The 23873-nt window shown below is 41.3% G+C and overlaps 1 protein-coding gene across 3 annotated transcripts; it reads right to left on the reverse strand.

The window, feature by feature from the left end:
- Window positions 1-1294: 1294 nt before the first annotated feature.
- On the reverse strand, window positions 1295-23034 carry mrpl35 (mitochondrial ribosomal protein L35). 3 transcript variants are annotated; one of them, XM_043705522.1, is made up of 4 exons: window positions 23014-23034; window positions 12545-12737; window positions 8957-9098; window positions 1295-1742 (listed from the first exon to the last, which is right to left on the reverse strand). In XM_043705522.1, exons 2-4 carry the CDS (start codon window positions 12727-12729, stop codon window positions 1554-1556), a joined length of 516 nt encoding a protein of 171 aa, XP_043561457.1. In that variant the 5' UTR covers window positions 12730-12737; window positions 23014-23034; the 3' UTR covers window positions 1295-1553. The 3 variants fall into 3 exon arrangements, with proteins under 3 accessions (XP_043561457.1, XP_043561378.1, XP_043561545.1); XM_043705443.1 differs by lacking the exon at window positions 23014-23034 and adding an exon at window positions 16455-16560; XM_043705610.1 differs by lacking the exon at window positions 23014-23034 and adding an exon at window positions 16455-16561 and having other exon boundaries at window positions 1640-1738.
- Window positions 23035-23873: the final 839 nt, after the last annotated feature.

The raw sequence follows: 23873 nt of genomic DNA on the forward strand, positions 1-23873 counted from the left end.
TAAGGATCGATAGTGATTGTCTTAATTTCTACTGTATTCATCTATTCCCCCACTCCCCCTTCTGGTATGCATAATCTTTGTTTCTTTAAATTTGCAGCAAATAACTGCAGATCTGGCAGGCCAGAGCACTTTACAGTTGTATTCATTCACTTTTGTGTTCCCTGACTACAACAGTTAACTGTATATAGAGAATGTGTTGTTGCTATTACACTGGTTGCATTCAGAGTGCTGCATGAATTAAAGGATTGTTGTCTTATGTACATTTGTCACAGAACTCTTGCCATTGTAATAAAAGACTGAAAAAGATTATAACAAGAATGATTGCAGCTTCATGCTTTGGGAACACATTCACAAAAGACAATGACTATCTTTTAAAGCGTAGTTTGGTAGATTACTCTGCACAATTGACTAGACCAAAGTCATGGGTTCGCATGCTGCCTGAACTGAGTATTTCAAGGTCTGCGTAAGTACAGAAATACAATATTTTCCTAGAAAGGGGAGGGAGAAATTAAAAGTCAATTGTTCTGACTTGTATAGCACCTTTAACAAATGCGCTTGCATTTTATAAAAAGCAAATTATCCCAAGGTGCTCCATAGAAGTATCATCTCAGTTTCTCCATCCAAAGACAATCCACTCCAGCTGCAATGGGATCAAACAGTATATTGTTGATGTCCGTATGATCCACCATGGCCAACAAGTGAACTAAGTCAATTGCTCTGCTCCACCCTATGTTGCTATGGCAACATGCACTTTACAAGCATGTTGCAGCCTACAGACATGGATAGTATTCGCAGAGGTTCCAACTGCTTTCCATCACACGGCTGACCAGGAAACTCTTACACTCTTGCAGCCTGTCACTGGCATGTGTTGGAAGGAGGTACAAGTTGATACTTAACCTATCTAGCCATCTTATGAGTGCACATTCCTTGGGGATTAATCCTGGAGTGGGATTTGAACCAGAGTCTAGGATGCTGCTATGCCACAAGATCTTCTCTTCCAAAGAAATATGATCAGACAAAAAAAATTAACACTGGCCAAAGGAGGAACAGTTAGGATGGGGCAACAATAGTTTTGTTTAGAGGAGACAAAGAAATATAATGAGAAGTTCCTGTGTTTAAAGCCTAGACTGCTAAAGGCACAGTTGGTCATGAATTTTTAGTTCCTCTATTTGTGCCACTGTTAAGAGGGTCACTGGCAAGAGCTGACAAAATCTGTCACCTTAGTCAGAGACTGCAAGTAAACATGAAACCTGGAAACTCAGCGCTGTTCCAAAAACAAAATTGCTATCAAAAAATATTAAATTATATTACTCAGACTTACATGGAATGGAAGCTTTATTATGGAACACCAACAAATACAGACATACATTATAGATATTTGCCTGTATTATTTCTTCTGTCACCTGGCCTTCTAACATCCATAGTCAGTTGGTGTATTCTGTATAAAGTTAGTTCAGTATTAAATTCCAAACATATTCTTAACAAAGTGTGTTTCGTTAGCTTCTGGACCAATACAGAACGACTATAACTTTTGCCAGAACCATCACAAATCTTTAAACCTTTAGGTTTGTTCGATCATGGTACATTTGGTATGGGTCATTCACATACCAGTTCCGCCTTTTCCAGAAATCCGTTGTCATTTTGTCTAGCATTTTGCTTTGGGTCTTGTTGCAGAAGACATGTTGTCGGAGTCTACGTTTTCTCGCAGGCCGTTTCTTCCAAAGTTTTTTTTTGTAACCTGCCTGAAAGCAAAAGGAGCTGTGTTCAGGATCTAAGCAACATGACTCATTTCTGATGCAAAACCTGAGGACTGTTCAATCATAGTAAATGACTGGTAAGAAAGGAGAAAACAGCCATGTTCATCAGACTTTAGTGCAATAGAGTTTTCCCAAAATCATTTACGTCTCACATTTAGCCACTTTCATCATAACGCAACCTGATATACAAGAGGAAATAATGATGGAGACATTCTATTCACATGCAAACCATTGATCTACTTAAACAACATTATTTTACCTTTGACCAAATTTCGTATAGGGGATAATAATTACAATCAGTACATTTTGGCCTGCTCTTCATCTCATTTTAATCATTATATTTCAATTTCCTCATTCTACTTTCTTGAAATACAAAAGATTGTCTTGCATATCTCAATTCTGTCCTGTATATCTCTATTACTCTAAGACTCTAACAGTACTTCCCATTTTAATTACAATTGAGAGGATTTTCTTAATTACTTAGTCAATGTGGCAATCCTGCACTTATTGCTGTATTACCTTAATCCTATTGTCACTTTTTAAAACAAAATTCATTCATGGGAATTTATTGCCAGCATTTATTGCCCATACCTAATTATCTAGAGGGTAGTTATGAGTCAACTACATGTCTAGAGTCACATGTAGGCCAGATCAGGTAAGAATGACAGTTTCCTTCTCTAAAGAACATTAGAGTCAGAGATGTGCAGCATGGAAACAGGTCCTTCAGTCCAACTTGTCCATACTGATCAAATATCCTAACCTAATCTAGTCCCATTTGCCAGCACTTGGCCCATATCTCTCTAAAGCCTTCCTTCCATACACACACCACCCTCTGAGTGAAAAAATTGCCCCTTAGGTCCCTTTTAAATTTTTTCCCTCTCACCCTAAACCCATGCCCTCTAGTTCTGGATGCCCCCACCCCAAGGAAAAGACCTTGTCTATTTACCCTATCCATGCTCCTCATGAATTTATAAACCTCTATAAAGGTCACCCCTCAGCCTCCGACACTCCAGTGAAAACAGCCCCAGCCAACTCAACCTCTCCCTATAGCTCAAATTATCCAACTCAGGCAACATCCTGGTAAATCTTTTCTGAACCCTTTCAAGTTTCACAACGTCTTTCCGAAAGGATGGAGACCAAAATGGCACATAACATTGCAAAAGTGACCAAACCTATGTCCTGTACAGCCACAACATGACCTCCCAACTCCTGTACTCAATGCTCTGACAAATAAAGGAAAGCACACCAAACACCTTCTTCACTTTCCTATCTAGCTGTGACTCTACTTTGAAGGAACTATGAACCAGATGATTGAGAATCTCAAAGAATACATTGCCAACCCACTGCCAGTGTAAAATATCTCATGGTAGCTCAGGTGGAATTTGGAAAGGAAGAGGGTACATGCTGTTACCATCCTGAATGCTTGAATAATCAACACAGGAATAGGGAGGCAATCCTGATAAAAAATATCTTCATCAGATGGGCCAATGGGCTGAGAAGTGGCAGATGGAATTTAATTTACATAAATGCGAGGAGCTGCATTTTGGGAAAGCAAATCTTAGCAGGACTGATACACTTAATGGTAAGGTCCTAGGGAGTGTTGCTGAACAAAGAGACCTTGGAGTGCAGGTTCATAGCTCCTTGAAAGTGGAGACACAGATGAATAGGATAGTGAAGAAGGCGTTTGGTATGCTTTCCTATTTTGGTCAGAGTATTGAGTACAGGAGTTGGGAGGTCATGTTGCACCATTAGTTAGGCCACTGTTGCATGCAATTCTGGTCTCCTTCCGATCGGAAAGATGTTGTGAAACTTGAAAGGGTTGAGAAAAGATGTTGCCAGGGTTGGAGGATTTGAGCTATAGGGAGAGGTTGAATAGGCTAGGGCTGTTTTCCCTGGAGTGTCGGAGGCTGAGGGGTAACTTTATAGAGGTTTATAAAATCATGAGGGGCATGGATAGGCTAAATAGACAAAGTATTTTCCTTGGGGTGAGAGCAAGTGGGGAAAGATACAAAAGAGAACTAAGTGGCAACTTTTTCACTCAGAGGGTGGTATGTGTATGGAATGAGCTGCCAGAGGAATTGGTGGAGGCTAGTACAAGTGCAACATGTAAAAGGCAATTGGATGCGTATATGAACAGGAAGGGATATGGGCCAGGTGCTGGCAGGTGGGACTAGATGGAGTTAGGATATCTGGTCGGCATGGACGGGTTGGACCGAAGGTCTGTTTCCGTACAGTACATCTCTATGACTCTAACTGTTATTTTCTTAGAACACGGTTTTCAGTTCTGGAACAGTAACTAAAGGATAGGCTCCACCTAAACTGGAATGGGATCCAGGTTATTACAGAAAGGATAAGTAGAGAGGCAGTCAATGCTTAAAACTAGAAAGGTGGGAGAAAACATCCACAAGAAAATGTAAGCAGTCCAAATGTAAACAACATAGGAAAGGAGAACACTGATGATAAGAATATAAGTTGAAACTTTATTGCTGGAACAGCACAGCAGGTCAGGCAGCATCCAGGGAACAGGAGATTCGACGTTTCGGGCACAGGCCCTTCTTTCGGCCTGTGCCCGAAACGTCGAATCTCCTGTTCCCTAGATGCTGCCTGACCTGCTGTGCTGTTCCAGCAATAAAGTTTCAACTTTGATCTCCAGCATCTGCAGACCTCACTTTCTCCCTGATAAGAATATAAGTAGAGTTATAGAATGGGAAGCCAAAATAACGGTTAAATATTAAGTGAGAACATTTTTTCTATTAAAAATGACACATAAACTGTTGTATAATTAAACAGCAGGACTGCAGGCTATTGTGTGCTCAGAGAACCAGACATGGGGCAGGGGGAGCCAGGAATGAAAACATTGCATGGTACAACATATTTAGAAGAGATAAAAGAGGGAAACTAGGGAAGTGGAATTGCTGTACTTATTTAGAATAGCATGCTAGTTGTAAGAAAAAGGGACACTGCACTTTGTATTACATACAGTTAAGATCTCTGCACATTAAAAAAAGGGATGCACTGACATTGTACTATGCAAGAGGATTTGAATACAAGAATAATGAAGTCTTGCTTCAAATATATAGGAGTTTGGTTAGACCACATCTGGAGTACGTGTCCAGTTTTATTCTCCTCCTCTCAAGAAAGGAATGATAGAAATAGGGTGAGTGCAACAAAGGTTCACTTGTTCCCAGCATGGTGGGATTGTTCAACGGAGAGAGACTGGGCAAGCTAGACTTATTCTCTAGAATCTCATTTCAAACTCAAAATACTTAAGGTGATAAGTAGGGTAAGATGCTTCCCTTGGTTGGGGCACAACTTAAAAATAAGGGGATATACTGGTGCAGGAAGCAAGGATTTCAATTCTTGGGTCACTGGGGTATGTTTAGCGGTAAGGATAAATTATACAAGAGGGACGGGTTGCACCTTAATAGGTGGGGGACCAGTATTCTGGCAGGTAGGTTTGCCACTGCAACACAGCCGCGTTTAAACTAAATAGTGGGGGCGAGGCGACAAACTGGAAGTTTAAGAAGGAAGTTAAAGGGAAAGTTAGAACAAGAGAAGTCAAGAAAGACAACGGAATCAATGGAGCAGAAAACTCAAAAAAAGGATCATGCTGTGAGGTCAAGTGAATTAGGGATTGATAGGAAGGGTGCGAGGAGTAACAAAATAAAAATACTATATCTGAATGCACGAGGCATTAGAAATAAGGGGGATGAGCTTGAGGCTCATTTAGAAATTGGCAGTTACGATGTTGTGGGGATAACTGGCTTCAAGTGGACAGGGCCTGGGAAATGAATATTCAAATCTATACATGCTATCGTAAGTACAGTCTGACTGGCAGAAGGGGTGGGGTGGCCCTGTTGGTAAGGAATGATATTCAGTCCCTTGCGCAGGGGGGACCTAGAATCAGGGGATGTAGAGTCAGTATGGATAGAGCTGAGAAATTCTAAGGATAGAAAGACCCTAATGGGAGTTATCTATTGACCCCCAAACAGTAGCCTGGATGTAGTGTGTAAGTTGAATAAGGAGCTGAAATTGGCCTGTCGCAAAAATATTACTACAGTTGTTATGGGGATTTCAACATGCAGGTAAACGGAGAGAATCAGGATGGTACTGGACTCCAAGAAAGGGAGTTTGTGCAACAATGGCAGGTATTTCTGGGTATAATGCAGAAGATGCAGGATCAGTTCATTCCAAAAAGGAAGAAATATCCAAAGGGGAGACAGGGGTGCCCGTGGCTGACGAGGGAAGTTAAGGACCATATAAAGACAAAAGGGAAAAAGTATAACATAGCAAAGATGAGTGGGAAATCGGAGGACTGGGAAGCTTTTGAAGAACAACAGAGGATAACTAAAAAGGAAATACACAAAGAAAAAATAAGGTACGAACGGTAAACTGGCCAAAAATATAAAGGAGAATAATAAAGGCATTTTTAGGTTTGTGAAAAGAAAAAAAAGGTTAAGACTAAAATTGGGCCCTTGAAGACAGAAATGGGTGAATTTATTACGGGGAACAAAGAAATGGCAGAAGAGTTGAATTGGTACTTTAGATCTGTCTTCACTGGGGAAGACATGAGCAATCTCCCAGATGTAACAGATCTCCCAGTGGCTGAAGGACCTGAACTGAAGGGAATTTATATTAGGCAGGAAATGGTGTTGGAGAGACTGTTAGGGCTGAAGGCTGATAAGTCCCCAGGACCTGATGGTCTGCATCCCAGGGTACTGAAGGAGATGGCTCTAGAAACTGTGGAAGCATTGGTGATCATTTTCCAATGTCCTATAGATTCAAGATCAGTTCCTGCGGATTGGAGGGTGGCTAATGTTGTCCCACTTTTTAAAGAAAGGAGGGATAGAGAAAACAGAGAATTATAGACCAGTTAGTCTGACCTCAGTGGTGGGAAAAATGCTGAAATCAATTATAAAGGACGAAATTACGACACATCTGGATAGCAGTAACAGGATAGGTCAGAGTCAGCATGGATTTATGAAGGGGAAATTATGCTTGACTAATCTTCTGGAATTTTTTGAGGATGTAACTCTGAAGATGGATAAGAGAGATCCAGTGGATGTGGTATACCTGGACTTTCAGATAGCCTTTGATAAGGTCCCACATAAGAGGTTAGTGAGCAAAATTAGGGCACATGGCATTCGGGGCAAAATACTGACATGGATTGAAAATTGGTTGGCTGACAGGAAACAAAGAGTAGTGATAAACGGCTCCCTTTCGGAATGGCAGGCGGTGACCAGTAGGGTACCGTAGGGATCAGTGCTGGGACCGCAGCTTTTTACAATATACATTAATGATATAGATGAAGATATTAAAAGTAATATCAGCAAATTTGCTGATGACACAAAGTAGAGTGGCAGGGTGAAATGTGAGGAGGATGTTAGGAGAATACAGGGTGAACTGGACAGGCTAGGTGAGTGGACGGATGCATGGCAGATGCAGTTTAATGTGGATAAATGTGTGGTTATCCACTTTGGTGGCAAGAACAGGAAGGCAGATTACGACCTAAATGGAGTCAAGTTAGGTAAAGGGGCAGTACAACGAGATCTAGGTGTTCTTGTACATCAGTCAATGAAAGCAAGCATGCAGGTACAGCAGGTAGTGAAGGAGGCTAATAGCATGCTGGCCTTCTTAACAAGAGGAATTGAGTATAGAAGCAAAGAGGTCCTTCTGCAGCTGTACAGGGCCCTGGTGAGACCGCACCTGGAATATTGTGCGCAGTTTTAGTCTCCAAATTTGAGGAAAGACATTCTGGCTATTGAGGGAGCACAGCGTAGGTTCACGAGGTCAATTCCCGGAATGGCAGGACTATCTTACGCTGAAAGATTGGAGCGACTGGGCTTGTATATGCTTGAGTTTAGAAGGCGGAGAGGGGATCTGATTGAGATGTATAAGATTATTAAAGGATTTGACACTCTGGAGGCAGGAAGCATGTTTCCGCTGATGGGTGAGTCCCGAACCAGAGGACACAGCTTAAAAATAAGGGGTAGGCCACTTAGAACAGAGTTGAGGAGAAACTTCTTCACCCAGAGAGTGGTGGATATATGGAATGCTCTGCCCCAGAAGGCTGTGGAGGCCAAGTCTCTGGATACTTTAAAGAAAGAATTGGATAGAGCTCTTAAGGATAGTGGAATCAAGGGTTATGGGGATAAGGCAGGAACAGGATACTGATTGAGGATGATCAGCCATGATCATAATGAATGGTAGTGCTGGCTCGAAGGGCAGAATGGCCTACTCCTGCACCTATTGTCTATTGTCTACTTAGGTCCAATATGACGAGCCTTTTTTGTAAACTGAGCATTGTGAATACTTGAAATTCTCTTTCCCGGAGGACTATGGAGGCACTGTCTTTGTGCATGTTTTAAATTGTAGATTGTAAAATTTATCATTATCAATGATGTATGGAGTTTTTGGACTGGGATGGATAAAGGTATCTGCCCAAGGACTGCAGCAGTTCAAGAGGACACCATGAGCAATATATACTGGTCTAGCTAGTGTTGTCTAAATCACATGAAGAATAAAAAAAAAGAGAAAATAGAAGAAGGTTTTCCAAAAGTAAGAAACATTATGAGAAACAGTCAGTATGGCCTTCAAAAGGCCAAAACTGCTTGACCAATCTTTTTTTAATTTTTGAGGAACCAGTAGAATGGACAGTGGTAACAGTAGATACATTCAATCCAAATTTTTCACCTCTCACCTTAAACCTATGCCCTCTAGTTTTGGACTCCCCTACCCTTTGGACTCACCCTATCCATGCCCCTCATGATTTTATATACCTCAATAAAGATTATCCCTAGGCCTCTGATCCTCCAAGCAAAATATCACCAGCCTATTCAGCCTTTACCTATACCTCAAACCCTCCAACCCTAGCAACATCCTTGTAAATCCTTTCTGAAGCCTTTCAAGTTAACAACATCTTTCCTATAGCAGGGAGACCAGAATTGAATGTAGTATTCTAAAAGTGGCCTCATCAATATCCTGTACAGCCACAACATGACCTCCCAACTCCTGTACTCAGTGCATTCACCAATAACGACAAGCATACCAAACACTTTCTTCTCTACCTTGTTTACCTATGATTCCACTTTCAAGGAACTACAAACTTGCACCCCATTCCTAAATGATGTCATTAGCTTGTGAAATTTGTTTAAAAATAAAATGCATCTCTTCCAATGCTGAATGTTGTGAACACAGACCTTTCTGCGCACCCAGAGACCACAGTGCAGTCGTAGGAACCTTTTGACAACAGATTTCACCGATTTCCGCTTTCCTTTACGCAGACTGCAGTAAGTGAGAGCTCTCACCGATTGTTGAAAATTAGTAGCACAGTTAGGCAGACTAAACAAAGGAAATACATCACATTAATACAATATTTACAATAGTCCATCGCTCTTTATACGACATTGGTTAACCAAAGCCCATCTGGTCAGTAATTCAGGCCACATGTATCTCAATAAACCTCGATATTTGTTCACGTGAAAACCTGTGGGGATGTCACTGGAAAGGAAGTGAAAGTGGCAGTCAGTACCTTGGAAAGGTTTGTCTCCAATTCCCTTACAGTTTCTAATTTAGATTCTTTGTTACTGGGAACACAATGGAGTGGAGATCGTTTCTAGCAACAGCTGCAAGGAGACTCAGAGGCTTTGAAGAAAAAGAAGTAACGCAACAGCATCTTCTGCTGTTTCCAATACTTACTGATCTATTGTATATTTCCTTCACTTTCAAATTTCTACCATTTTGTCTTACCTTCTAAAATTGGTCCATATTACTCTCAGGACATACGATTATTCTTTGACATACGCAGATAAAAGCCAGCAATTAGCCTAGGATGCAAATACTAATTGTCCTGTTTTTACTTTAAATAAGCAGGACTTTTTGTGTTGTGTGGATTTATAGGAAACTGATGCTGTGGTACTGATTTCAGTTATGTTAATAGGTTTAAAATTTTACTTGTGATCACTTTTCATGTTCAGTGGCGTGGTCAGTTGCTACCCTATGTAAATCTGATATGCCTTATGTTCTCTCACACTGTCCACAATTACTTTAACAATCGCATGATTCTGAATGTAGCAACCATGTAGTGGCACGGTGGCTCAGTGGTCACCACTGCTGGCTCACAGAGCCAGTGACCTGGATTCAATGCCAACCTCGGATGACTGTGTGGAGTTTGTACATGCTCCCCTTATCAGTATGAGTTTCCTCCAGGAGCTCCTGTTTACTCTAACTGTCCAAACATATGGAGGCTAAATGAATTGGCCATGCTAAATTGTCCATAGTGTCTCAGGATGTGCAGGCTAGGTAAGTTAGCCATGGAATACGCAGGGTTACAGGGATAGGGTAGGGGAGCATGGGTCTGGGTGGGAGGCTGTTTGGAGAGTCAATGAAAACTTGATGGGCTGAATAGCTTGCTTCCACCCTGTAGGGATTCAATGATTCTGTGACATCCCCTTGAGATCGAAATCAGATATTCATGTCTTTGGTATAATGCTTCTTCAATCCCCATGAAACGAACAGAACATAAACTTGTTGAAACAAAACCAAATACCAATCATTGCGCTTCTCTAACTCATAGCAAGTTCACATGGTTCTTAGCAGATTCATTCAGTTCAAGCATTATCATGTGACTTTGTGTAATAACATATTAGTGGGTTGCTTTACTTATACAAGATAACAATTCGCTACATTTGTAAGTTTTTCTCAGCCGGTCTGAAGATTCTTCAAACAATTTCATTCCTTAATGGTATTTTCATAAACTTAACATTGTGATCTTTGCGTGACCTCACAGCCTTTCTCAATTGTTTTTCAAATTTTCCTTTGTTGATGGTTAAAAAGGCTGTCAAACCAATCCCGGAAACAGGCTTTCCAATATAATAGTTGTGAGGTTTCTTACTGATTATTACAATTTGCATCCTTATAGCATCCTTAATGTAGCAAAATATCCCACATTATCCCAACTAGGAGTGAGGGAAGGCAAAACATTTTGACTCAGAATTGATAGAACTTGGAAGGCACTGTCTGGGAGGGTAGAGGAGGCAGATTCAATTGAAGGTTTCAAAAGAGTTGGTTATATATTTGAAAGTGATCAAGTTAGAGGGCTATGAAGAAAGGGCTGGAGAATGGGACTAGCTAGGTAGCTCTACAGACATGATGGGTTGAATGGCCTCCATCTGCTCTGTAAAATCCCATGATTCTATTTGACAGAAGTGTTAAACAAAATTTGATACCAAGCCACATAAGGAGATAGGAGGGCCAACGTTCCATTTAAAATTAAGTTGTTGTTTTAAGCACAGTCCTGCGAACACAAAGCCTTATTCATCACAAAGCAAAGCCCATTACTGCTATATGCACCTGTGCAGCAGCTGTGAGCACATTGTTTAGGGTAAATGACCAAAAACATGATCAAAAAGGCAGGTTTTAAGGACCTTTCATATGTGCAAGGAGAGGAACAGGACTGGACATGTTCAAGACAGAATTTCTGAGTTTAAGGGCCTGATAGTTTTTATCCCAGTTAACTCTTGCAGAGCAATACAACAGAAACAATACAAATGGTCAGAACTGGAGAAATGCAAGTACCTCAGAGGGTTGTTGGGTTGGAGGAAACAAACCAACAAATTGAACATCATACAGTTCTTTAGGGAAAATAACTAGCTAAGTGCCTTTTTTAAAAATGATGCTTCAAAGTGTAATATATTTGCATAATTTGCTTAATTCACCAGCATACAAACAGTGCTTTATGACAGTCTTCATGCAGTGAAGCAACAAATCCATTTCATTATCAAGACAAATAAATTCTCTGAATAGTACAAGCTTAAAAACAGCACTGAATTTTGAAAACACAAATCCCACAATAATCCCACAATGAACTAAAATTATGTTCTAGTAATTGCATGATTTATCTGAGTTGTTGTTCAGTAGTAGCTGTCATTGCTGTCAGATTTTGGTAGATTCAACTTAATCAGTATCAGGTATTTGGATCAGCTATGATCTTGTTCAGTGGCGGAGTAGGCTCAAGGAGCCAAATGATCTAATGCTCCTTATTTGTATGTACCTCTCTACAAATAGTGTGTGAATAAGCAAAAAAGAAAAAAAATCAGACCTTGGGTAAGCGAACATTTCCCACACTCTCTTTTTTTTTTATCATTTAATATCCTTTGTATTTAGGTTCTGTCACATAGTGGAATAAATCCTAATCGAGTACAGGGAAATATGCTGTTTCCTTGAATGTAGCGAAGTTATTTCATAAACTTAGTGGTGTTTGGATGTAATTAACAAGTGCAATACACTTTGACTCAAACAGCCAATCAACACAAACTGTCTGGCAGGAAGGACCCCACAAATGAAGTATGGTGTGGGAAGAAAGCTAATGTCAAAACTGAAAACAAGAAAAAATACTATAATTTAAAAGAACAAATTAATTTGATGCGCCAATAGAAGACTGGCATGCTGATTTCTCCGTTACAAGCCATAAAGAAATAGTGTATGAGAATTCACTTTTGGACCACACATCCACATGACTTAGAACCACTGAAGTAAAATGCTAACTCCCTCCCTCACAGCATTGTGGGTCTACCTACATCATTAGGACTGCAGAAAGTAAATCACCACCTTCTCATGAGAATTAGGGATATATAATGAAAGCAGGCCCTGCCACAATGGCCTCAATCCCATGAGAGAGGAAAAAAAAAGTGCATCTGAGTTTACACACAAAAGATACAAATTAATATGATAAACAAAGGCACTTGAAATTTTAAATCACGAGGGAAAATGTCTATTTTCAAACTCACCTCTTGATAGTAGCGAATTTATGTGCACACATGTAGTTACTGCCCAAAGGTAGCCCCAGTCTGGTTACCGTAGAGATAGTTGGAGATTGAATGTATCGGAGATCGAGGGTGGCAAACCTGGATACCAGCTGTGTAATGGAGGAACCTCCTGCAACATTTTTCCGCACCAAAGGAAGGAAGCGCATTAACGTTCCTTAAAACAAAGAAAAAAAGCGTTCTTACTTTTCAAAGTTACAATATTTTATTTATTTATCTTATAAAATTAGTGTAAAAATCAGGTCAGAATAGTAAAACACTAGTTAAAAGTCCTACAGAATGGTCAGATACTTGTACAGTCTGCAAAAGTAAGTTTAGATACTTGATTGATCTCAGTGTTTAGGAAGCATTGTACCGCTCAATATCTCAAACCCTAGCATAACTTTTCCTCTCCAAGTACTGAACCACTTTCTCTTGGATGTATTGAAATAATTGACCCCAACTGTTTCACTTAGTGATCCATTCCATTTGCTCACATGTAAACTGGTTTACACATAAATTGCCACTTTACTTACCTCAAGTCTTTGCCAATTTTGCAGCAAGTGCAAAGTTATATAAATGAGCACAAGTTCAATAGGAGTACAGTTATGGAAATGGAAAAGGTATATGCCCACGTGAATTTCAAAGGAATGGACCTGATGGAGAATAAAATGCTGTAAACCTCAGTCTGCAGATCAGTGATGGAACAGCTGAGCAAATGAATGCTTTAACAGTTCTTTGAGTCAAGGTTCCAGTCCATTAACTATTATCGAAAATAACTTACCTCTGTTCCCTTCTACTGTACTATATCATCTGATCAAGAGACTCCTTTTTCAATTCACAGTGAACGTGCTAGCCACATGTTGCAGGATTAATACAGATGCCCTTGCAGCTGATGACATCTATGCATCAGCTGTCCATACTTTGAGATACCCAGTTCTTCCATGGTTGTATTAGCATGCATGCCAGGGCTTACAGAAATGGTTAGCGTCACTTTGAAAGTAAGCAATGTGGCATCACTGGCTCTTGACCTCAGTATGTCTTCTTTGCTAACACGCAAAGTATGAAATGCTTTGACTCAAAAAGGCCATCAGGCAAAATAGTCAATCAAGCAATTAACATTTTCAAGCAATCAACATGCAGCAGAGAAAGATGATCTCCCCTTTCTGTGAATGTATGTGGACACAGAGCAATTCTCCAAATAAAGTGATTCAAAGTTTTAAAATTGGAAAGAAAACTTAGGAAATGCAAGCCAACGTCAGCAATCCACACATGGCAAAATCATAGAAAATTGTGCCACTCAAACATCCATTTTAACAGTCAATTCACTAACAACTTAAACGTGGGTTGTATTTGATGTCCTAGGGATGACAGAAAAGTGCATTTAGGATATATAAGCCCCCATTTAAATACAATATACAAACAGAAAATTGGATTCCTGTCTCAACTCCAATAAAGACCTAAAAAGTCACATAGGACCAACAGAAGATGCAAAATAGGCAGAACTAAATTTTTACCAAATTGGGAGTATAATAAAGAATAGACATAGTCTCAAGATTTCCACAACAGTGATGATAAAGTCCTGTATGTCCAAATCCAGGTCTAGAAGCCTATTTCTGAAGGCCAGTGGTCAGAATGCTACCACTGGCCATAGTAACATTGCATTGGGCATTCAACATGGACGTTCAAGGTTTGCAGCAAAGTATTGCCAGCCTCAAGAATCCTCTGCAGAACCAGAGATGTTCACAGGCAGGAACAGGTAAGTCATTCTACCTTGACTGATGCCAATATTTTTCTAAATCAATCACACCAATCTTTGTTCTCATTGAAATTTTTACCCACTCTTTTCCTGAAATGCTGCATATTTTTGATTTGAAATTATTTTTTCAACATTGATTTTGCCACAGATTCACATCCCATGCTTGTTTCCAATCATTAATTTGGCAGGCAGATGGTACTGAGCTGCCTTCTTGAACTACTATACTCCTCCAATTAAGGAGGGAGAGTTCTAAGGATTTTGACCCAGCCACACTGAATGAACAGTGATGTCCAGTAGTTCCAAGCCAAGATGATGAATGGCTCAGTGGGGCACTTGCAAGCCAGACTGTTCCCAATACATCTTCTGGCCTTCTAGATGGTAGTGGTCATATATTTGGAAGATATTGTTGAAGAAGCCTTGATGAATTTCTGTATTGTATCTTATAAATGGTAGAAGATAGCACATCAGAGGCAAAAGAAGCAAAAGTTGAAGATGGTGAATTCATTGCTAATGAAGCAGTCTGCTTTGTGCTGTATGATGCTAAACTTCTTGAGTGGTATTGGTGCTGTTCAAATCCAGACAGGTAGGGAATATTCCATCACATACCACCATCAATAAGCACAAGTCAGGTATCAGGTGAGTTAGGATTTGTTGCCTTTATTTGCTCTTATAGCCACAGCAAGTATTGATATTTTCTTAATTAAACTGATCAAAGATGTTATAATGCATCTCTAAGGGAGTCTCATTATCTTATATTCCACAACTACTTGATGAAAGAAATGTGCTCTGAAAGCTAGTGCTTCCAAATGAACCCATTGCACTATAAACTTTGTGAGATTTTTAACCTAGAACAAACCAAGGCCTCCTGGTCTAGCAAGAGGAACACTTCCATTGCACACAAGAACCCTTATACAGTATTTATAAAATGCTGCTGCCAAACCTACTGAGTTTCTGCAGCACTTGACTTCAGATTTCCAGTATTTTGTCTTTATTTTCAGCTTCAGGAGATGTTATTACACACCTTTGGGAGCAAGTTAGACTCAAACCTGGGTCTGGATTCTGGATCAGTGGTGCTGGAAGAGCACAGCAATTCAGGCAGCATCCAAGGACAGGCAAAATCGACGTTTCGGGCAAAAGCCCTTCATCAGGAATAAAGGCAGAGAGCCTGAAGCGTGGAGAGATAAGCTAGAGGAGGGTGGGGTGGGGAGAGAGTAGCATAGAGTACCGAGTTTGTTTCAGGACATGGTTGAAGAGCTTCAGGGCTGAGGAATTGACCTGGGAGTTGCAGTGGGAGAGAGACTCACAGATTCTTGTAGAGAGAGGAGGAAAACTTCTTCAAGGCAGGCATCTGCAGTCATTGTTTTTACCTCGTGATTTTAACCCTACTGCGAATCCTCTTGCAAGGATGGCCCGAAACGTCGATTTTGCCTGTCCTCGGATGCTGCCTGAATTGCTGTGCTCTTCCAGCACCACTGATCCAGAATCAAACCTGGGTCTGCTGGCCCAAAGGAATTTATAAACGTCTAGGTATTTTCCAACCAACCTATTCAGAGAGGGCAGTACATATTTCTGGGGAGCAAGTAGACGTTCGGTCCATTTTAATCAACGACAAGCTCCGGGATGTTGACAGTGAATTACAGAAATTCAGGGGCGATAGTTAAGAGGCCCTCTCGTTAGAGATGGTCATCGCCTCATTAATACTACCTCTGACAACAAGCAAAAAAAAAATCGCCCAGAGCATTCCAGTTGGACTATAACCTGGTTTAGTCTGATTTCTAACTTTGACCACCCCAGCCCAACACTGGCACCGTCACTATCAGAGCATTCCCGGTTGTCCAGGCCCACCAGCGGATAGCCGCCTGTATTCTCTCGGCTGACGGAGGACGAGGTCTCGGCTGACGGAGGACGAGGTCCCGGCTGACGGAGGACGAGGTCCCGGCTGACGGAGGACGAGGCCTCTCCTGTCCTCCCCCCCGGGGGGTGAAGAGTGTCCCGTGCCCGGAGCAGAAAGGACGGGATGACCTTAACCGCGGGCCAGCAAGCCCTGCCTGCCCCACCGATTCCTTTCCCCCTACCCGGGCATCCCCCCTCCTCCTCCTCCTGTATCCCCCCGCCCCATTCCCAGGTTGTATTCACCCGCCGCGCTCCTGAGCGCCGCCATCTTCACCGACGGTGTCCTCCCGCGGTCAAAACCCAGACTCGCGTAATTCAAAATGTATCCACAAACTCGGGATAGTTGTGCAGAGAGCAGCGTCACGCCTGCATCGACACTTTATCATCTCCACAAAATAGCTCGACAAATCCAATTTTTTATCTGCCCCGAAAACATTTCACTGGGTGAAACGAGGAATGGAAATCAAATACTTTCTCAAGCTAGCTTTGAACTGAGCTGCTTTGGTCTGTCTCCAGGTTAATTATCTGAAAAAGCCTATTTCAGTGCTGTATGACTCTGTGACTTCATCAATAAAAATGCTTATTTTCATTTTTAATTTGACCAATTATTTAATAAAACTATGCATTATTTGTAACTATCTTTGAGAAGGATAGTGCAGAGTTTCAAAGGGTAGGGACAAATTGAAGACTTGTTCTGAAGAAGAGTGACTGGACCTGAATGCAAAATTACAAATACGCAAGAATCCAAAAACATGATTGCAAAATGAAATTTCCGCTTTCTCTCCACAGATGCTGCTGATTCCTGCTGTTTTTTTTCCAGCAATTTCTGTTTTTGTTTGGGACAATTGAGAATGGGCTGATAAGACGCAGTTAATGCATAATTTCAAACTGTTTGGAATGATGAAGAGACAATACATTTGAAGGGTACGATTCTTAGTGGAATGCAGGAGTAGAGGGACCTATGTGTATATGTGCATAAATCATTAAAGGTAGCAGGACGGTTTGAGGGAGCAATTAATAAAACATACATTACTTTGGACTTTATTAACAGGGAATGGAGTATGAATGAATGGTTTTATAGGTAAAAACAAGGACTGCAGATGTTGGAAACCAGAGTCTAGATTGGAGTGGTGCTGGAAGAACACAGCAGGTCAGGCAGCATCCGAGGAGCAGGAAAATCAGCGTTTCGGGCAAAAGCCCTTCTTCAGGAACTCCTGAAGCTGTTGCCCGAAATGTTGATTTTCCTGCTTCTCAGATGCTGCCTGACCTGCTGAGCTTTTCCAGCACCCCGCTAATTCTGAATGGTTTTATTGTCATTCCAATCTTGAGTCAGATTGGTTCTATTTCCAAAGTACACACACACTTTCTCTCCCTCACATACATACACACATGTAAGTCTGTGGAGTGAATTTGCAGATACATTCTATTTTGCACACAATCTGCAGGCAGTCAATCCATGTGACATTTTATAAATTCCTACTTTGGAAATAGAACCAGTCTGACTCAAGATTGAAATACAGACAGACTCTAATCTCACACTTTTAATGCATTGCCTGAGCTGAGATGTCACTTTTTAAATATAAAACCTTAAGTTATAGGACATAGAACATTACAGCGCAGTACAGGCCCTTTGACCCTCGATGTTGCACTGACCTGTGAAAATAATCAGATACCCATCTAATCTACAACGTTCCATTATTATCCCTATGTACATCCAATGCCCATTTTAATGCCCTTAACGTCAGTGAGTCTACTACTGTTGCAGGCAGGCCGTTCCACACCCCTACTACTCTGAGTAAGAAACTACCCCTAATATCTGTCCTAAATCTATCACCCCTCAATTTAAAGCTATGTCCCCTCGAGTTAGCCTTCACCATCTGAGAGAAAAGGCTCTCACTGTCCACCCTATCTAACCCTCTGATTATCTTATACATCTCGAATAAGCCACCTCTCAACCTTCTTCTCTCCAACGAAAACAGCCTTTCATTGTAAGACCTAGCTACCATATCAGGCAACATCCTCGTAAATCTCCTCTGATTTCCACATCCTTCCTATAATGCGATGACAGAACTGCATGCAATACTCCAGGTGCGGCCTTACCAGTGTCTTGTACATCTGAAGCATGACCTCGTGGCTCCTAAACTCAATCCCCCTACCAATAAATGCCAACACATTGTATACCTACCAATAAACGCCAACAGCCCTATCAGCCTGGGTGGCAACTTTCAGGGATTTATGCACCAGGACACCAAGATCTCTATTCATCTGCACTGCCAAGAATTTAACCATTAGCCCAGTACTCTGCTGTTATTTCTTCAGAATTTTTTTCTTTTATTCTAAAACTCTGCTCCTTTCCCCTTTCCTTTCTGAGCAGCAGGGACAGACTTTGCTTCAGAGACCTGTGCCCCATTGCTTACTCCTGGTAAGTCGTCCCCCACAACAGTATCCAAAACGGTATACCTGTTGTTGAGGGGAACCACCACAGACATCCCTGAACTACCTGCCAGTTACCTTGAAAGTAACCCATCTACCTTCTTCACGTGGCTATGTCATAACTACCTCCCTGTAACTCCTTTCAATAACCCCCTCTGCCTCCCGAATGATCCGAAGTTCATTCAGCTCCAGTTCCAGTTCCCTAACATGGCTCTCGAGGAGCTGGAGTTGGGTGTACTTCCCACAAGTGAAGTCAGCAGGGACACCAGTGGTGAACCTTACCTCCTACATACAGCAGGAGGAATATTCAACTACCCTAACCCCCATTCCACTATTCTAAATTCCCAAATAAACCACTGAAAAAAAAAGAAACATGAAAGAAAACACTTCCCACCTTACCAACCGATGCACAGAAGTTTTTTTTTCATTAGAAGAGGAGGATGGGTGGGAGACACTAGCCGAGTAGTGTTTTGGGTAAAGCAACCACCCAAACCCTGCAAAGCAATCTTGTGACCAGCCTCTTGCTTGATGCTCCCGCACTTCCTGTGTAGGAACAACAAAGGCAGGCCCCTAAAATAGAGGTGAGTTTTAAAACTTCTTTCCTCACCTTTCCGACAGTCTCCTACTCGATGCTCTCGCACCTCCTGCTGCTGGAACAACAATGGCCTCGGGAATGTGATTTGAAAATAGTTCTGGGATTTACGTATTAATGAATTGAAAACTGCAACCCATTCTAAAGGATGAAAGACTTAACAGCAATCTAGATTTGTTCAATAGGTCATATCAGTTGTATGGCTCTATGATCTCGTGCTATAAATTCTGTATCTTTATGATCCTGCCTTACTAGCTCCCTGAGAAAGGAACAGCACTCCAAAAGCTAGTACATCCAAATAAACCTATTGGACTATAATCTGGTGTTGTATGATTTTTAACTTTGTCCATGGATGCTGACTGATCTGCTGTAATCTCCAGCATTTGTTATTTTCAAATTATTGAAAAGCTTTTCCACTGTTGCATAATCCAATGCCATTTTGAATAGTTTTAAGAAAAAGAAAAAATGAAAGAAGGAGATCATCTCACAAACTTGATTGAGCATTATGAAAAAGTAACCAAGAAAATTGATTTGATTTATTATTGTCCCATGTACCTTTGTACAGTGAAAGGTTTTGTTTTGTGTACAGACAGACAGATCATACCATACAAAGGGTAATAGGGTAACAGAGTGAAGAATACAACATTAAAGCTGCAGAGAAGGTGCACAAAGAGCAAGATCAACATTAAATTTAAAATTTGAGAGATCCATTCAGAAGTATAAAAACAGCAGAGAAGAAGCTATTCGTGAATTTGTTGGTACATTTGTTTAAGCTTTTCTATCTTTTACCTGACAGAAGAGGTTGGAAGAGATTATGACCGGGATGAGAGGGGTCTTTGATTATGTCATCTGCCTTCCCGAGGCATTGAGAAATATGGATGGAGTCATAGAGTCGTAGAGATGTACAGCATGGAAACAGACCTTTCAATCCAACTCATCCATACCGACCAGATATCCTAACTTAATCCAATCCCATTTGCCAACACGTGGCCCATATCGCTCTAAACCCTTCCTATTCATATACCCATCCAGATGCTTTTTAAATGTTGTAATTATACCAGCTTCCTCCACTTCAGGTGGAAGGTTGACTTGCGTGATAGACTGGGTTGTGTTCACAACCCTCTATGGTTTCTTACAGTCCATGTACATAGATCCCTGAAAATTGCCACCCAGGTTGATATTGTTGTTAAGAAGGCATACAGTGTGTTAGCTTTTATTAACAGGACTGAGGGACTGAGTTAAGGGACTGAGTTTCGGAACCGTGAGGTCATGATGCAGCTGTACAAAACTATGGTGCAGCCATAATTGGAGTATTGCGTACAGTTCTGGTCACTGCGTTATAGGAAGGATGTGGAAGCTTTGGAAAGGTTTCAGAGGAGATTTACTAGGATGTTGCCTGGTATGGAGGGAAGCTCTTATGAGGGAAGGCTGAGGGACTTGAGGCTGTTTTCGTTGGAAAGAAGAACCTTGAGTGGTGACTTAATTGAGACATGTAAGATAATCAGAGGGTTAGATAGGGTAGACAGTGAGAACCTTATTCCTCAAATGACGATGGCTAGCACGAGGGGACATAGCTTTAAATTGAGGAGTGATAGATATAGGACAGATGTCAGAGATAGTATCTTTACTCAGAGATTGGGGTGTGGGGTGTGGAACGCACTGCCTGCAACAGTAGTAGACTCGCCAACTTTAATGGCATTTAAATGGTCTTTGGATAGACATATGGACAAAGATGGAATAGTGTGGGTTAGATGGGCTTCAGATTGGCGTCATAGGTTGGCGCTACATCTAGAGCCGAATGGCCTGTACTGCGCTGTAATGTTCTATGTTCTATATACTCAATGCCCTGACTGATGAAAGCCTGCTTGCCAAAAGCCTTCTTCACTGCCCTGTCTACCTGTGACTCCACTTTCAGAGAACTGTGAACCTGAACTCCAAGGTCCCTCTGTTCCATTACACTCCTTAAGGCCTTACCATTCACCATGAAACTCCTATCTTGATTTGACTTTCCAAATACAATACCTCACACTTATCTGTATTAAGCACTATTTGCCATTTCTCGGCCCACTTCTCCAGCTGATTAAGGTCCTGCTGCAATTTCTGATAAGCTTCCTCAGTCCATGATACTGCCTATTTTAGTGTCATCAGCAAACTTGCTCATCATGCCTTGTACAGTATCATGCAAGTCATTGATATTGATAACACACAGTAATGGGCCCAGCACTGACCTGTTAGGTACTCCACTAGTCAAGGCCTCCAGCCCAACAAGCATCCTTCCACTATTACCCTCTGCTTCCTACCATCAAGCCTATTTTGTATCCAATTTGCCAGCTCACCCTAGATTTCAAGCAATCCAACCTTCCAGAGCAGCCTACAATGAGGAACCTTATCAAAGGCCTTACTGAAATCCATATAGGCAAAAGTGACGACTGCAGATGCTGGAGGTCAGAGTCAAGATTAGAGTGGTGCTGGAAAAGCACAGCAGGTCAGGCAGCATCCTGATGAAGTGCTTTTGCTCGAAATGTCGATTTTCCTGCTCCTCAGATGCTGCCTGACCTGCTGTGCTTTTCCAGCACCACTCTAATCTTGACTCTGAAATCCATATAGACTATGTCTACTACCCTGCCTTTGTAAACCTTCCTGGTCACTTCAAAGAACTCTACAAATTTGTGAGGCATGATCTCCCACTCACAAAGCCATGGTAACTTTTCGTAATCACACTCTGTCTTTCCAAATGCATGTATATCTTATCCCTCAGAACTTTCTCAAGTAACTTACCCACCACAGATGTTAGGCTTACTGGTGGCCTTCTCGTGGCCTTGCTGATGGGCCTGGCCAAGATGGCCATTAACAGGTCCAGGCAGCAAGCTGAAGAGGTGCTGGAAAAGCACATCTGGTCAGGCAGAATCCAAGGAGTAGGACAGTCGACATTTTGAGCATGAGCTCTTCATCAGGAATTGGGGGGTGCAGGGAATTGGGCAAGGGGTCTATGAGATAAATGAGAAGCGTGTGGGGTTGGGGGGGAAGATAGCTGGGAAAGTGATAGGTAGATGAAGATGGATGCTTACATGCTAAGGTCTGGATTGTGCCCCATGAGAGTGTTGGATGTAAGGTCACTGGAGTTATTTTTGTGGAAATTGGATCATCATTGAAAAAAGAAGCATGTGCAGCTTACAATGAGAAAATGGAGAAGAGCACGAGAGGCCATTCAGAGATCTGGTGGAAGATTTGACAGACCAAATGGATTCCTTTTGTACAGTATTAATTCTGGGATTCTGTGAGTGACCTTTCTACATCATGAAACATTTGCAGATTATTTTTAAAAGTTTAAACCTCTTTGTTCAACATTTCAAAGAAACCAATGTTGGATTTAAAGCCAGACACATAAGAAATTCGTAAATTTTAGCAAATTCAATAATTCATCAGTTATTCTCAATAAATTAAATGTTCAAATAGTGCACAGAAACTGTAAGAGGCACTATGAGGAAAACAATCAAATAATAGTTAAACTCAATAGGTATGTGGTTTGTAAGCCTTACCCACACAAGCCAAAAAGTATTAAACAATCCCTCTGTATAGATATTAAGACAGGCTGCTAAAATAAACTGGGGGACAGATCTACTTCTATTATAAAGAAATAATTGCATACTTGAGGGGTATCTGATTAAGTGGATTCTAACAACTTATGGGGCATATCATCCCTCAGCAATGGCGGGATGATCTTTGCCAGAGTTATTCTCACAAGGTTCCATCAACTAATTAGCCAACAGTACATACCTAGAAGCACCGTGAGGCTTCAGAGCAGACATCCATAGTGGACATGATTTTCTATGTCAGCATCAATACAGGTGTTTAGAGCAGCAAACACCACTTTAACTTGGTTTTGTTGGTTTCACAAAGACATTTGACATGGTGTGCATGATAGTCTTCCACCACATACTAGAGACAAACTGGAAGTCCTCCCAATCTCTGTTAGACTTATATGGTATCAGCACCCCATTCGGTTCACTGGTTCCACATCTGACAGTGTTAACATCTTAAGGGACTTGACAGGGTAGGTGTAGTGAGAATGTTTCCTCTTGTGGGAGAATCTGGGAGGGCATTACGTCAGAATATGAGATTGCACATTTAAGACGGAGACGAGGAGGAATTTCTTCACTTAGATGGTAGTCAGTCCGTGGACTTCTTTACCATAGGGTTGGTGAGGCTGCATTGTTAAGTATATTCAAGGCTGAGATAGATTTTTAATCTTAAAGGATTATAGAGGGTTAAAGAGAAAAGACAGGAAAGTGAAGTTGAGGGTTACCAGATCAACCATAATCTCATTGAATTGTAGATTAACCTTTATGGGCTGAATGACCTACCTCTGTTCCTACGTCTTATGGTCTTAAGATCAAGAATAGAGTGAAATGAGGTTGCATCTCAACCCTAACTCTATTTAGTGTTGTTTGATCTTTTCTCCTGAGCTGTGTTTTCCATGTTGTCATGGAAGTAATGTATGTCCCCTCACTATCAGGGCAAGAACTCCTCAGTCTATCAAGACAAAAAGCTGAGACCAAAGTACATAGTGCTCAGATCAGAAAAATTCTGTTGGCTGCTGCACTCATTGCCCAAACAGGTGACCAGCCCAAAAGGCT

This window comes from Chiloscyllium plagiosum, chromosome 1 (assembly GCF_004010195.1).
Source record: "Chiloscyllium plagiosum isolate BGI_BamShark_2017 chromosome 1, ASM401019v2, whole genome shotgun sequence".
Taxonomy (NCBI): domain Eukaryota; kingdom Metazoa; phylum Chordata; class Chondrichthyes; order Orectolobiformes; family Hemiscylliidae; genus Chiloscyllium; species Chiloscyllium plagiosum.

Excerpts from the sequence above, each read along its gene's own strand:
- mrpl35 (XM_043705443.1), bottom strand. The coding sequence starts at position 16,479 with ATGGCGGCGCTCAGGAGCGCGGCGG. Across the intron at positions 9,099-12,544 it reads AAATTCGCTACTATCAAGAG|TCTGCCTAACTGTGCTACTA; the intron begins GTGAGTTTGAAA and ends TCCTTTGTTTAG. Across the intron at positions 1,743-8,956 it reads GTCTCTGGGTGCGCAGAAAG|GCAGGTTACAAAAAAAAACT; the intron begins GTCTGTGTTCAC and ends TTTTGCTTTCAG.